This window comes from Gopherus flavomarginatus, chromosome 10, assembly GCF_025201925.1.
Source record: "Gopherus flavomarginatus isolate rGopFla2 chromosome 10, rGopFla2.mat.asm, whole genome shotgun sequence".
Classification (NCBI taxonomy): Eukaryota; Metazoa; Chordata; order Testudines; family Testudinidae; genus Gopherus; species Gopherus flavomarginatus.
Window position 1 is genome coordinate 64,593,040 of NC_066626.1, and position 15,547 is coordinate 64,608,586.

General features: G+C 39.9%; 1 protein-coding gene across 5 annotated transcripts in view; it reads right to left on the reverse strand.

Annotated features, from left to right (window-relative positions):
* Positions 1–1,571: 1,571 nt before the first annotated feature.
* Positions 1,572–15,547, reverse strand: part of MGAT5 (alpha-1,6-mannosylglycoprotein 6-beta-N-acetylglucosaminyltransferase) — a 257,920-nt gene continuing 243,944 nt past the window's right edge. Inside the window, exons 16-19 of one of the 5 annotated variants that reach the window (XR_007768282.1) lie at positions 14,716–14,873; positions 5,612–9,283; positions 2,690–2,756; positions 1,572–2,110 (exon numbers count right to left, since the gene is read on the reverse strand). Coding sequence is in view for 1 of the 5 variants with exons in the window: in XM_050916018.1 (XP_050771975.1) it covers positions 9,085–9,283; positions 14,716–14,873 (357 nt within the window). In the remaining 4 variants the exon portion in view is untranslated. Of the gene's footprint in view, positions 9,284–14,715; positions 14,874–15,547 lie in introns of all 5 variants that reach the window. The other 4 variants (XR_007768280.1, XR_007768281.1, XR_007768279.1 and 1 more) reach the window with 4 other exon arrangements.

Consider the following 15,547-nt stretch of genomic DNA (forward strand, 5'->3'; position numbering starts at 1 on the left):
TCATTGTATTTGTAAGTGGATTTTACTATCCCATTTTAGCACTACCAAAAAGGTTAGCAATCCCAAAGAGAATCGTATTGTCCACACCAGATGTATAGGGACAAACAGCAAGAGAGAGATCTAGAAAGCACCTCACCCAGCCTCCCCAAAGTACATTAAATCCCTCCTCAAAACCTCTCTTCTTTAAGGTCTACCCATTCAGATAACATACCATCCTGCATACTCACATCTACAATCTACTTAAAGTTATTCTCTGTCTCCCCCACTGCATGCTCTTGGATTTTGCCTTACACTGTAAACTCTTTGATAGAGTATAAGTGGAGGCCTGGCAGATCAGATTTGAAGGTACTTGTGGCCTCCTGGAAAGTGGCCTGAGAACAAGAGTGAAAGAGGGAAGCAAAGCATGAGGTCAAGTGTGCAGCTTTGGCAGGCAGAGCAAAGGGAACAAAATACGGCTAGCGAAAAAGAGAGCAGAGAAGGGATAGGCTAAGTTGCACAGGCCCTTGACCATGCAACAAGAGCTAAGAAAAAATAGAGTTGGCAGTCCCATTCCAGTCCCCAAGGACAAACATCTGCACCCCCCAGAAGCCATCACGGAAATTGACCCCAATTGGAAAACTTGTTGTTGACCTCAGCTGGGACACCAAGAAGTGAAAGGAAGTGGAGGGTGAACTAACCCCTCAGCAGAAGGGTAACAGATGAGGTACATTGACAGGGTAGTGTAAGAAGTTTGTGCTGTAGAGATACGGTGCTGTACCAGTTTCTGGATGGAGGACTTCCGTCTTCAGAGTGCTCAATCTGACATCTATCATCTGTGGTAAATTCACACTCCAAATCTCTTTAAACATACAATAAGCAGCCAACTAGTGGCATCTCATGATATGATGCAGGAAATTAGACAGAAGGGGCTAGATCCTCATCTGGTGTTAACTGATATAGCTACATTGAGATCAAATGGAGATATGCTAGTTTAAACCAGCTGAGCACGTTGCCTAAGGTTTCATGCTTGGTCACTTGTTGCAAAAGCAAATTTGTAGAACACTCACAAGCTCTTTAAGGTTTGAAATGTAAATACATAGGAAGTCCCCTTAATATAAGGGAGCATTTGACCCAAGAGATCATAGCCCTTCTTCTGGAGCTACTTGGCTTATTGTGCCTGTGAATACCTGCCATATTAGTCTCTTGAAGTCATAGCAACTCCACTGCCACATTTGTGTAATAAAAATCCTTCAAGACTCCGAGGACATTCAGCTACTGATGTGCTTTCCTCAAATTAAATCTCATCTTTTCAATCTGTATATTTAGCTTGTTTTGCCAAATTTTGGTAAATTAAAAATACCAGATTTTATACCCCCGCACCTCAAGAAATATCTCATGTAAATAACTGGTTCCCTCGCTGTCTTATCTGCCAGGATCCATTTAGACAGAATTGTTTACTGTTGTTTAATCTTTGAATAGAGAGTTTCATGACAGATATATCACAAACTGTTGCAATGCAAATCACATTGCTGTGATCCTTGCAAAACCCGCAGCTGGTGGAATTCCCATTTAAGCACATATACAATCACAAATCCAAATCACACAAGAAAAAGTTTATTGAAAAATAAAGTTCTCCTTAGTTCTCTCTACAACAGCAAAATCAAAGTGTAGTTCTATGCCATTAAAATACACATTCAGACATTTACATATTTTTAAAGAATCGCATCCTAGTGAATTTCAATAATTTGACAAAATGTTACCAGCCATTGCAACTTGTACTATGTGAATCAAACCGCTTGAACCTAACATAGTGGAACACAACCATTCAGAAAAGCAAAGAACTAAATTTCAAGAGATAGTTAAAAATGAAAACATATAAAGTGAGCCTGACCCTAAAGTTCTTGTGTACATGCAAATCTCCCATTGACTTCAAAATTTTCTGTGAACAAAGACAGCAGAATTAGGCCCTTCAAAACTCAAAATACTTAATGATAGTATTTAAATTTATCTTTTTACTCGCCCATCCACCTTTTCTTGAATAGCTTCAGAATCTTCCAGGTAACATTTCTGACCCTAGTAATTTCCTTTTCCACTTGGCAAATACTGCATTTCCTTGTTCCTCCCTGTATTTCTTAGGGAGAACAAACCAAGGAGGTTACTTTCTTTTATGGTCTCCAGCATCAATGATTACAGCAAAAAATTTGTTAATGAATGCAGCAAATTCATTCCTGGTATAACCCTACTGAAGCTAACAGAGTGGCAGCAGGGATGAATTTGGCCCTGTGTGTTTTGTGCTCTTACGAGGCTTGATCACTCAAGGTACTGCACGTTCTCTCCTGATCTAGCAGAGCATTTAACGTCTTCAGCTTTAAGCAAATGGGGTAGGCTCAATCGACTCAATGAGGATATTCACTTACTTAAAGCTAAGCCATTGCTTTGTTAGATCAGGGCCAGTGTCCAGCACCTTGAAACATTGAACCCTTGATGCATGGCCAGGGGAGGGTTGGAGTGGATTTGGCTCCATGCTTTCTAACGGTGACACCAGAGGGTTAGAACTTCCAGTGCGAAGCAAATGTCTCCTCTCACAGAAATCAATGGACACATTGCCATTAACTTCAGTAGGAACAGGGAGGGGTTCATCATATTGCAGTGCCGCAACATATACCCTTATGATCCTAAAGAACTTGTACACATAAGTAGCTTTACTCACATGGGTAGTCCAGGTTAGTGCTGTTGGACACACTGTCAGTCTAGACCACCGCTAGTATTCATCTTTCCTGCAGACAGCAGATGGAAGGCCATTACAGATTTTATAGTAAGTGGATTTTTAAAACAGGTTCTGTGTTTGGAATATTAAGGTTATTCTTATTTTATTAGGGTATAAAGCAGAGCAAATACTTGGTCTTAACTATTTGACAATGTTACATTAGTTAAATTAATGTTGAGTTCTTGAAGAGTTAGAGTGGGTCTGCTGACTCAAAATAGTATTGCTGTTGTTTTAAGAGTATTAACAAGAGGACAAATTAAAATTAAGCCATGTACAAGTATAAATAAGAGGTTTGTGGTAGCTGAACTGTGTTCAAACATTTAGCTCTGTGAACAAGGATAGGATTGATAATGCAACGGGAGACAGCCAAGCTTCAGCCATTTGCATTTGCTATACATCTCCTACAGTCTGCACTCGTGATCAGGAATCAGTTTGCTGATCTTGTGGACACGTTCTTATTCTCTTAGATAGCATTATACTGAAAAGTTTCAAACAAATTGAAAAAACATTTTTTCTATAAAGCAGTTTAAAAATATGAAGGAAAAGATTTGTTTCAATAATAGATTTTAAAGCAATATATTGAAAGGTTGGATTTACAGCAACAGCAATATATTTATTTAGAGGCCTCCTAAGCCTTCCCTGTTCTTGTTCCAAGCAGACTGATGCCAATTGAAAATCTCATTGATTGGATCCGCCCTGAAGACAGTGGGACAAAGGAGACCTAGAAGTGGATGTAGCTCTGCTAATGAAGAGATAAAAGTGAAGTGGCTGTGGTCCAAATATCACAAAGCCAGGCCAATATTTGTGACCATGCCAACAAAACGAGTACATCTGAATAAAATCAGAGCTACAGCAACAACTAATCACTCACTTCCCACTGAAGATTGTCATAATAGGAATCTGTCATCTGCGTTTTTCTTTAGAAACTGAAACACCCCCCCGGTGAATGGATATTGAAACAAAACTTCAACCTATTTAAAATATTAAATTATATACACTTTTAAATAAACGAGGCATCATGGCAGAAAGATACATCACAGCAGTGAACAATTCAGAACCATTTATAACTGATAGATGCACAAGAGAGCCTATCATTGATAAAAGTAAGTTAAAATGTGAAACCTTTATCCCATTTGAATCAAACTGTTAATCCCATTCATCAAACTGTGCCTCCTGTTTATTAACGGGAGTAGCTGCTTTCTTAATTTGAAGAAAACAGAATGGAGGTGGTGGATGCAAACGCTACCAGAATCTGATCCAGCCTCCTTTCAAGTCCATTCCACCACTGACATTGATGGGAACAGAATCTGGCCCTAAATGCACTGTGAGCCAGACATACTTGAGAAAGCAATTTGGATTCATATATATTAAAAACGCAACCCTAAGCTTCCAAATCATCTATGTAACTTGGGTAAGTGAGCCATATAAAGGGGCAGAGCACACCAGCAGTTATGTTGCACTGTATTGTGCATTTTCAAAGTGGAGTACAAGCTAAAATCCTCACACCACCAGGCTGAGGTATGCAAGCACAATAGGTATTAGAAGCTGTATTGTACAGAGGGAAAAGAAACACAGGTTAATGACCCCATTTTCCATTTGAAGTCAATGGAAGCTGTGGGGGCTAAGTACCTCTGAGGAAAAAAAAAAAAAAAATCAGGCAATAAATGACTTACAAAATGATGCAGAAATCAGTGATGGAGCTGCAATTGGAACCTAGGAGTTCCTGGCCCCCGTTTCCAAGGTTAGTCCACTAGATCTTGCTACACTCAAATTTGATCATAAGCTATTCAAAATCTCCTTTTCCTGCAGGAAAGAAACATTTCTAATTTGCCAAGAGCCTGCCAGGTGCTGAGTACCCTGAGTTCCCTCTCAATTATGGACTTTAATTGCATAAAGTCAGATACTCATGAAAAACAAACAATTGTATTCTGGTTAGTAGTGCCAGCAAATGAATAAAACATTTTCAGGCACCCAGACTCACGTCTGTCTTATATATCCCCACTACTGAAATATCTGAGTACTTCACAATCTTTAATGTGTCTCTCCCATTTCTTTAAACTCACGTTTGACAATTTTAATAGCTACTTCCAGCTCTTCACTGTCTTCTTGTGGGGCATAGTGGATCTATTAAGCTCCAAGGTCATTAAACAACAGAGCTATATTTAAATATTGCATTCCAATGCACTATCTTCTCATCAGACCACATATATTCAACAAAGGATATTACATTTACAATGGCGATTCTTTGCAAAGAACCAGTTATGTCTTTTTCTTCATATTTCTAGACAACTTTTCTCAGCTATTTAAAAAAACATTTTAGAAGTCACACTTAGTATTTATATAGCAACAAGGCCTTTTTAAAACCCTAAAATCAGCGTTCCATTATACTTGTTCACACAGTACCCACATTCCAAACATCCATCCAAAAATAAAGGCACATAAACATTAAATATTTGCAGAAGTAACTTAATCTGACATTAAGCAAAACATACAATTGTAACTAATAAATTACAAAGAAACAAAAGACACACAACCACAAAGAAAACTAAGCCAAATATGCAAAAAGCTTATCTAGTTATACATGTGCAAATCAACTTGCATATATGAAATAAATGAGGTTTTTATTGGCATTTTTAAACAGTGTATATTTACCAACTTTACCTTTCAAAGGAAAGCCTTTTATGTTAACTTTAATAAATTATGTAAATTATTTTCTCAAGTTTTCTAATCTCATAGGAATAAGATTTTTCAAAAATCAGGTCACATACCAAAAATACAAAAGTTTAAAACAAAAGAATTTTTTGATTTATGACGGATATGTTTATGAGCTTATAATATGATTGTTATACTTCAGTTTTGACACACCTGATTTCCATCAATTACAGGTCAGTGTATCCAAAATTAATTCTTGCAAAAACCTGAAGTCTGAAAAAGGAAGTGCGAGTTTCAGTAATAAAGTAAAATACATACATTAATGCAATCTCATCTTATAACCAATCATTCTTCCACAAAGCCATCATTCAAGTGCAGTATGTGGACAATACATTATTTAAGTAAGAGGGGAAAGACAGCTTAATTGTGGAGTTTATGACAGAAGATTGTGTCCACATTTTAGAAAAAATGGGCAACAATCTAGTTCAACAATTTTAGTGAATGATTCGTAATTTCTAAAGTAATACCCTATGCATCTGCCTGAGTGCTTACTTGCAAAATGGAGTGTTCCGTTGTACAAGAACCCACGTGCTTATACATTTAAAGACTATTACCACAGGAAAAAAAAACAAAACTAAATGTTGATAGCAACTTCAGTTTTTTTCTATCCAATAAGTCTTCTAGGCAAGCAAAGCAGAATTTGAAAACAAAGAATATCCATATGCAGAAAGTTATCTCCCATGATCTAACATGCTTCTCTCTTTCAGAAAATAAAACTGAAGCTGCACATTATAAGAGTACTTTTCCTTTTGAAGAGAGAGCTCAGCATCTTCAAGGTTTAGACACAACAACAACAAAACAAAGTCCTTGGAAAATGTCTTATATTGGGCAGGACTTTTGAAGGGAACAGCAAAATTCCCAAAATTCTCTGTGGGAGTAGGATGTAGCCCTACTGATTATCCCCCCTTCCTCCCACCAAAAAAAATCATTTATTTCTGCTGCTAGAAGGAGCTTAATGGTTCTCTCTCCTCCTCCTCCCTTTCTCCAATATACGGTAACAAAATTCAGTAGCTCAGTAATAAACAAATACTACAGAGACCATAGCTCCCCCTGCTGTGGTTAAGACTGCACTGACAGCACTATATTACTGAACAATACAGTGCATCAGGGATGGCAGTATCAACAAACTAGCAGAAATCCTCTATCCTCAATTTTTAGAGGCAAAACAAATTGTATTATGCAATGTGTTCCATACAATGGTAAGAAACAAGAGTGTATTTACAGCTTAGCGCCTTTTTTTTTTTAAACAGCAAATGTTTTCTAATTGTTATATTACAGTAGGCAATGGTGCTTTGGATTATTTAAGCACGTACACACAAGTCTTTATTGCCAATGTATGATGTGATGTTCCATCTAACTTATTATATTTCTGATTACCAAAACTCAGGTTGCATCACAAAAAGGCAGATTCTGTTGTAACCAATAAGTTAATGCCAGATATAAGGCCCAAATTGGTGCGCATATTTTCTTTAAAGCCTGGAATTCTTCTGGCTGTACTTGTATCATATGTACAGGAATATGGAGAACACCTAAAATAAAATGTTGAGGCACCTCAGATTCCAATCCTAAAAAAAGCCAAGAATCAGAGTTCCCTGGATATTAAAAGCCAATGCAAACAGCATCCATGCTGACTGAGGGAATGCCTGCGACACTCCCAACAACTGCTCAATTTCTTTTCATACAAAACTATGCCTATAAGTAACCAGTTATGTTCCATTTTTGTAGAATTATTGCAATTACAGAAGCTTTACTATCATTACATCCCAGTTATTATTGATAAACACTGCTGCACAGGCACCTGCCATATATACTTTCTGGATACTCTATCATTTAGACACCAATTTCTATCTAGTCTGCAGTACTTGTTACATTGTGTAACAATGAAATAGGAGTGTTGAATTAGGGAATTTAAACATACTTGAAATTACACTCAAGTTGGAAACTGAACTTTTACTTCTCTGTTAACTTCCCTGGATAATTCGACAGTTTCAGTCATGTTTCCCTTATTTGGTCTTTGGTAGGTCATGAGAGACTTCAGTACTCTCACACAGATAATGAATGATGAGTATAAAAAATCAGTGAACCTGATATATTCTAGAGAAAAATTTTAAAGTGCCTATACTTTCACTAATGGAGAGACTAGGTAGTGCTTATTAAATCTTCACAAAGAAAGGGGAGAAAAAAAAATCAAATTGAGGTTTTTCAGTTATAACAGGGAAATACCCAAGTTTTAAACCTGCAACTATGGTCTTTTTCAATCCTACTGCAGACTAAGCAATTTATTTCCCTCTAATTTAACATAACTTTTCCCAGCCACGAACAGTGCTTTCAAACATGTCAGCTTGTGCTGCAACAAAATAGAAATTTACTCTTTATAAAAAAAAAAAAAGATATGTTACTATTTAAAAAGATTTAGTTCACTGTTCTAAACAAGACTGAATTTCAATTCAAACTCTTGGTAATTAACTGTAGTTTTTAAATGCATCACTGGCCCGCCTATTTAAAAAAAAGAAAGAATCCAGAAAAGCGATCAACAATATTTTTCTTAAGAAGTTTTCCTTCTCTCATAATTGCTCTTTAAAATATCTTCCTCTTTAAAAACAGAGCTTGTTATGAAGACTGTTTACATTCCTATGATACAATAATTTATAGTTAGTTTTGATCCTTTCTCCATCTTGCAGTAATGCTTTAACTACTGTAAGGTATAGCAAACGGAGGATCAAATAATATTGCTCAAATGATGCGGAATACTTTTTGCTTCACACAGTACGTTGAATAGGCAGACAACAGAAGCATGGGCAAATGCCAAGGATCACTCTCTAAACAGATCCGGTAAACTGACGACAACAAGTCCATTTTAAAATGGTCGTATGCTTCCATGGCTGTTCCACACCAGAGTATGCCACAATCATAATCAGTACTCAAGCAACAACAGGATGTGTCACACTCTGGCAGCCACTGATCCTCACATTCCCAGAGCTTCCTGTTTAGAGTGCTCCGGTACAGTAGTTGTGATGCAGACGGTACCTTGTAGTACGTGAGGATTTAAAAAAGGACTGGGAGCAGGCAGCTATGTACTGTTATTTGTGTTACCAAGTTCTTGTGAAATGCACCATTTTATAGCCATTCAAGCTGCAGCAGCACCCAAAATAGTGCCTCAATAATAAATGTAGTCATCTCCCCCCCCCCAGTGCATTTTTTCCCCAATTTTGTACTGGAATGATGTTCATATTCTTAGCTGATGATGATGGGATGTTTTAACTTGTTAAAAAAATAGAAAACACTTTGTTTCTTCCAAAAAACAACAAAAAGTTTGATGGGTCTGGGAATTTTCTACAAACTGTTCTTCGCCATGATCTCCAAATTGTTACAAAGCATGGAACATCATTTCTCTTCTCCTTGAGTAGGTGGAAGATTTCAAAGAGCTGCACTGCAAGTGTTCACTTAGAAAAAAAAATAAAAATTATTTCGATGTTCGTTATGAATCCCTCTTCTCAGAGAATTCCGCTTGGCAGCATTTGCTCGGCCTGCAGCAAGACAACTGGACAAAAGTGCAGGAAGTATAAGTAGTTCTCTCAAAACCACTTTGTTTGTCCGCAAACTAAAGCAAGGTGCTGCTGCTGCTGCTATAGACAATCTTTACAAAGTGCAACCTGTCCCTTATTGTAGTCTCTGCAGGGGCAGATTCGTTTGTGGTTTGGATGGGATCCTGCACAGCTGAACAGCAAAAGATCGCCCTGAAAAATGCAGTGTTTCCTGCTTTCATCAAAAGATGGGACCACGATATCATTTGCAGATTCAAGAGTTTGGCATTCCACGTTATATCTATAAAGCAAGACACACTTGTCTAAGTCACATTCCCATCATTCATTTATAGCAATTCAGGTAAATAATTTTCACCCCCAAGACTACAGCTGTACTATAAAAAGCTCAAAAAAACATGAACTTGAGGAGTAATTAAATCATACCATGATATTACATTACACAGTTTCCAAGTAAACACTCAGCCAAACAAAAATAGGCTAATATAGATCATATAGTAACTGCTGGTTTATAGAAACGGCCAATGGGCATAAACAGAATATTAGTCATTTTACTTTCCAAGTTTCCAATAATAGCAACCCCTATTCTGCCTATTGGTGCTGGAAATTGATCAAGATTTATGATGCTAAGCAGCAACATAAAATGCTTTCATCCCATTAGGAGTCTGGCTCTTTTCCTACAGAAAGTTAAGCTGGAAATGTTAAGTATTAAAAAACAATAAAGAAGTTGCAAACTATGTTAAACTGACCAGCCTCAGAGTCCTGTAGAAATGGGACTGATTTTGTGATGTGCCTCCCTACCTTTTTATTGCACTGAATTGTGCAGGGATAGGAGAAGCTGAGATTGGTTTGTTTCATGAAGTCTTTAGAACTTTTTGTAAACAGTACATGTAGCAGAATGTACGGGTGTTAAACTGGGAAACAGTCAAGAATGAGGGAAAATCACAATGCAACAAAAAATTTTCAAACAAAATTTTTGATCTTGTGGTATGAATTGGAAGATATTCAGTCTAACATTCCTCCTAGAGAGTTTCTTTGACTGCCTCTCTAGTTCTCCATTTCTCACTCTCCATCTGAGGGCTTGTCTACATCAGAAAGTTGCAGCGCTGGTGAGGGAGTTACAGCGCTGCAACTTAGGAGGTGTACACATCTGCAGGGCACCACCAGCGCTGCAACTCCCTGTTTGCAGCGCTGGCCGTACTCCCGTTTTGTCTCGGGTGTAGAGGATCCAGCGCTGGTGATCCAGCGCTGGTAATCAAATATAGACACTTACCAGCGCTTTTCTTGACCTCCGTGGAATAAGCAGGTATCCCAGCATACCTGAGGAAGCCTCTGGTAATCAAGCTGGTCTCCTTCCCCGGTTTGCTCTCGCGTTCCCCGAACCCCGAGCAAGCAGGTCTCCTTCCCTGCGGTTTGCTGGGTGGTTCCGGGAACGCGAGAGCAAACCGGGAAAGGAGACCAGCTTCGCCGCGGTTTGCTCTCGCGTTCCCCGAACCCCGAGCAAGCAGGTCTCCTTCCCTGCGGTTTGCTGGGTGGTTCCGGGAACGCGAGAGCAAACCGCGGCGAAGCTGGTCTCCTTTCCCAGTTTGCTCTCGCGTTCCCGGAACCACCCAGCAAACCGCAGGGAAGGAGACCTGCTTGCTCGGGGTTCGGGGAACGCGAGAGCAAACCGCGGCGAAGCTGGTCTCCTTTCCCGGTTTGCTCTCGCGTTCCCGGAACCACCCAGCAAACCGCAGGGAAGGAGACCTGCTTGCTCGGGGTTCGGGGAACGCGAGAGCAAACCGCGGCGAAGCTGGTCTCCTTTCCCGGTTTGCTCTCGCGTTCCCGGAACCACCCTGCAAACCGCAGGGAAGGAGACCTGCTTGTTCGGGGGCTCGGGGAACGAGAGAGCAAACCGGGAAAGGAGACCAGCTTCGCCGCGGTTTGCTCTCGCGTTCCCCGAACCTCCCTTGAAGCCGCCCAACAGCGCTGCAGTGTGGCCACATCTAACACCACTTGCAGAGCTGGTTGCTGTAAGTGTGGCCACTCTGCAGCGCTGGCCCTATACAGCTGTACTAATACAGCTTTAATAACCAGCGCTGCAAAATTTTAGATGTAGACATGGCCTTATTCTCAGTATAGAATCCATTTGTCTCATTTGCTGCAGTCTTGGTACATGGTCCATCATTACTGTACCTCCTTATACTGAGACTATATTACCTATGAAATGCTCTTAAATCTTTGCGATTTATAGTATAAAATACTATGACCCAAGATGGGCAAATTTTGTCTGCTGAGTATCTCAACTCTTAATGAAGTTTGGACCAAAAAGGTGCAATATTTTCAGTGAACAATTATTCAGAACGAGCAATTGCAGACATCAAATGCTAGTCAGCATGCACAGTTATTTCCTGTAACATAATCCCATCTCTGCTCTGATTCTGGTTTAATCTAGAAATGTAAAAAAACTATTCTTCTAATTTATCATCTGACTTCTCCATTGGGTACACATTTTGCTTACATTAAAGATGTATTAGCTTTATATTGCATCTTCCATGCAGACAAGGATTTGTAAGGGAGCAATTTTTCCTCATTTAAGCACAATACAGACCAATTACAGCTGGATAAATACAGTAATAGGGCCATTCTGCAGAATTAACTGTACAGAAGAACTGCAATTAGGATTCTCTCTCCATAAAGTCTGTCAGACTAGTGATCCAGAAATAAAAACCTGTGTGTCTTATTACCAATATCCTGAGCCAACCACTGTCATCTTACTTAGTCCATAAAAGCATCACAAGCATTAACACAAGTGCTTTTTTCGTTTTGTTTTTGGCAATACATAATTCAGATGTTGGCCTCATTCCAATCAATGTGACCAGAAATTCCTGGTACGGGGTCACTTCTCTATAGAGGGCCTTTCCCACTATATTTTATCATGTTGGGGGGATGGGGGAGAGGAGTTTGAACTGTCTGACATCATGTCATACTGATTGGCACTTAATGTATGAAACAGAAAAAGGCTTGGATCATATTCATTTAGCAGCATTCCGGTGTGTGTGCATAAAATACAGAAAAATGACAAGTCACCCATTTTCTGGCTGCAAAGCTGAAGTAGGGCGGTTACCACTGAAAAGTCAGTTGGTCACTCAAACACCACTGAGTAACTGTTGGTGTTTTCCTACGCTGAGGCCAAGAAATAACCGTGATAGGTTAGATACCACTATGAATAAATGTTAACTATTTAAACAAAGAGCACATTCAGTGTTTATTTTTAGTCATTCAGGAAAGACAGCTAATTTTCAGAATTCAATAAAAAATGATTCTCTTCACTGTTTGGTCTAGGCACTTTAGTATTTTTTTTTTTCCCCACAGAATTCATAGAATGTCAGGGTTGGAAGGGACCTCAGGAGGTCATCTAGTCCAACCCTCTGCTCAAAGCAGGACCAATCCCCAGACAGATTTTTGGCCCAGATCCCTAAATGGCCCCCTCAAGGATTGAATTTACAACCCTGGATTTAGCAGGCCAGTGTTCAAACCAAAAACAAACCATAAGAGATGGAAACAAGACAGCCTGTCAACAGGATAAAAAAAGTTTTACATCTGTGTGGCTCTTTTCAGTTTCCAGTTGAAGCTGCATAGCTTCAACATTTCTTGAATACATAAAAGGCATGTTTGTGGTAAAATCAGTAGGAAATAGGACTAGCAAACCTTCCTATTAGTCATCTGTGGCACTGCAATTTCTTAACACATTTGATTGACATTGTAAAGTGATCATTTTACACACACACACACACACACGCAGATACCTGAAAGTAATGCTGGTTTCCCTAATACAGAAGGGGTAAGCATTCTTAATTGAACCTAACTTATCTAATGCAAAAGGGTTTTGGAGCCTACATATTTAGGACAGTACTTAGAAAGAGTCTGCAGAAATGCTAATTGTTAATTGCCAATGAACATGGATGTTTCAGAATTAACTGGAGTCTGAGAGAGCAATATGAAAAAATATATGAAGATAAATATAGCTTTATAAACATTTTTGTTTACAACTGCATGAACAGTTGCCTCAAATCAGCTCTTGTATTATGGAATTTAACACTGGCAACTGTGGCAACTCCAGCCCAGGGGTTTAACTGTAGTGCAAACATCCTAACATTTAAGGGCACTGTGCAAAGGCAGCAGGCAGGACAGAGACTCTCTCCTAAATGCTGAGCTTCCTGTTGTGAGTATATTGCTGAGTGTGGGGCAGAGCTATCACAGCAGCTGCCTCTTTGCTGCAATACAGCACAGCAGGTGCCCCCTCCACCATACGCTGCACTGACCAGTGAATCACTGAAGGAGGGCTGACTCATTTCTCACTCAACATTCCACCAGCTGGGGAAGAGGTCACAAAAACTTGAGGATGAAAGAGGAGCCAGGGAGGGGAACGGGGAAGAACAGAGAGAGAGGGATTCAGCTGGGCAGACTCTATGGCAGAGGTGGCCAAACTTACTGACCCTCTGAGCCGCATACAATAACATTCAGAAGTTCCAGAGCCAGGAGCACTATCCTGCCACAGGGCAGAAGCCCAGAGATCTCCCTGCCTCAGTCTGGTAGGTGGAGAATGGAGGTGGAGGGAGGAGCCACACTTTAACAGTAAAAGAGCCACCCTGATCTATGGCAAAGGAGGAGGAGGCAGGAAGACAATCATTTGTAGGTGAAAATGTGGAAACAATTGGAGGGAGGGAGACAGGCAGCCCGCAGGCAAAAAGTGATTAACAAATCAGCCCGTTATTATTGTTTATTGGATTATTTTCTTTGTTAAAAGGATGGACTTTATGAGTTTATATTGCTCAGTACGTAACTGAGCAGTACAAGACTGTACATTTCTGGGGTGCAAGACTGGGATTAGGTATACATGGGTGTTGCCCCATATATAATTCAAGAGTGGCTGGACATAGCACTCTTGTATATGCCTGCAGGTGACTAGCATGCTAGAGGCTGGGGTGAGTGGGCAGAGTGTCAGCTCACCTAGCAAAATGGATATAGTGCACACCAGACTGGAGAATTAAGGGGACACAGCTGTCCTACGATCCGGGGTAACCGAGCTAACTACCCTAGAGAGACTAAAAGTTATCAAAAAATCTCTTTAAAATTATTTACAAGAAAATTATTTACTAAGAAAAAGCTTTCAAAGATTTACAGATTGAAGATCAAGTGAGTAGAGGAGATGCTCCAGACACTGAAAGTTCTGATGCAGGCCATACATCAGTAAGAGGTTATCGATTCACCCTGTTCCTTTTAGCCTCGGTACGGAGCATGAGGAGATTGGGGCATGTGTGTGGACCAATGGAATCTGCTTGTGAGAATACTCTGGATCCAGGTGCATGAAACACATGTGTACCCAGAATGGACTACAAACAGGGACTAGCACTCAAAGAAGAAACACTAAGATTTCTTCAAATGGTTAGAACTGTTGTAAGACTTAAACTTTGCATTTTAACATACTGTATTTACATTAGAATTTATGTTGCTGTTAATTAACATTTATATTATAAGAGACTATTTTAAGGCAGTATATGCACAAAGTCGCAAATTTAAGATTTAGCTTTTCAATTTTAATTCTGCTTTTCAGAAGTTGAGAACTTGACCACTCACCATTACAGATGCATTAGCACTATTTCCTCCCCCCCCAACCTCGTAGAATGTACTTTATATAAAGTGCCCAACTATATTTCCATACTCAATACTTACTTCAGCAGATCCTTGTCTTTGTTAAGGTGCTGGAAGAAGGATGGCTCACAGATGAGCTGGTTTTCCTGACAAACTTGTTTACATGATTTTCCGGGTTCAGTAATTTTTACCTGCAGTGCACTTAATGGGGGCCACATCACTTGCCCGTGACAGAAATCCTGCAGTGACAAAGTGTACAGTATTACACAAACAGTCTTTGAATAAACTTCTCTATGGTTAAGAAAATAGCAGTGGTAATTAAAAGCCTAGAAAACTTTTTTTTGGCAGCAAGACCATCTTACCTGTATACCGCTGATAGATTATGCGTTTTAATAAGAGGAATTATCACAATGGATCTCCTAACAATAATCTGACACTAGCCAGTACCAGATGCTTCAGAAGGAAGTGCAAAAAGTGCTGCTCTTCCTCCAAGGAGAAATTTCTTCCTATCTCTAAGTTAGTGGCTGGCTTATGCCCTGAAGCAGGATGGTTTGTGTGTCTCATTTGTAAACATGAGACTTAATATGATTATAGATGTTCTCTTTATCCATACATATCTAATCCATTTTTGATTCCCTCTTGCCTTCAGTGATATCTCATGGCAATGTAGACGAGCGGACTCACCCCTGCGCTGCCTCCTGCTGGTTGTCCTCGGGAATTAGCTCACTGCCAGCCAGGAGTGCCCTCTGCAGGCCGATGATCCACCTGTCTTCTGGCCCCCGTGTCCCTCCCTGGACCCCGGTGCCCTTTTAACTGAGGTTCTGCCACCAATCTGGGTCTCCACCTCCCAGGGGAACCCCCACCCCACTATCCCCACTTTGCCTCAGTATTGGCTACTGCCCAGTCTCCATCT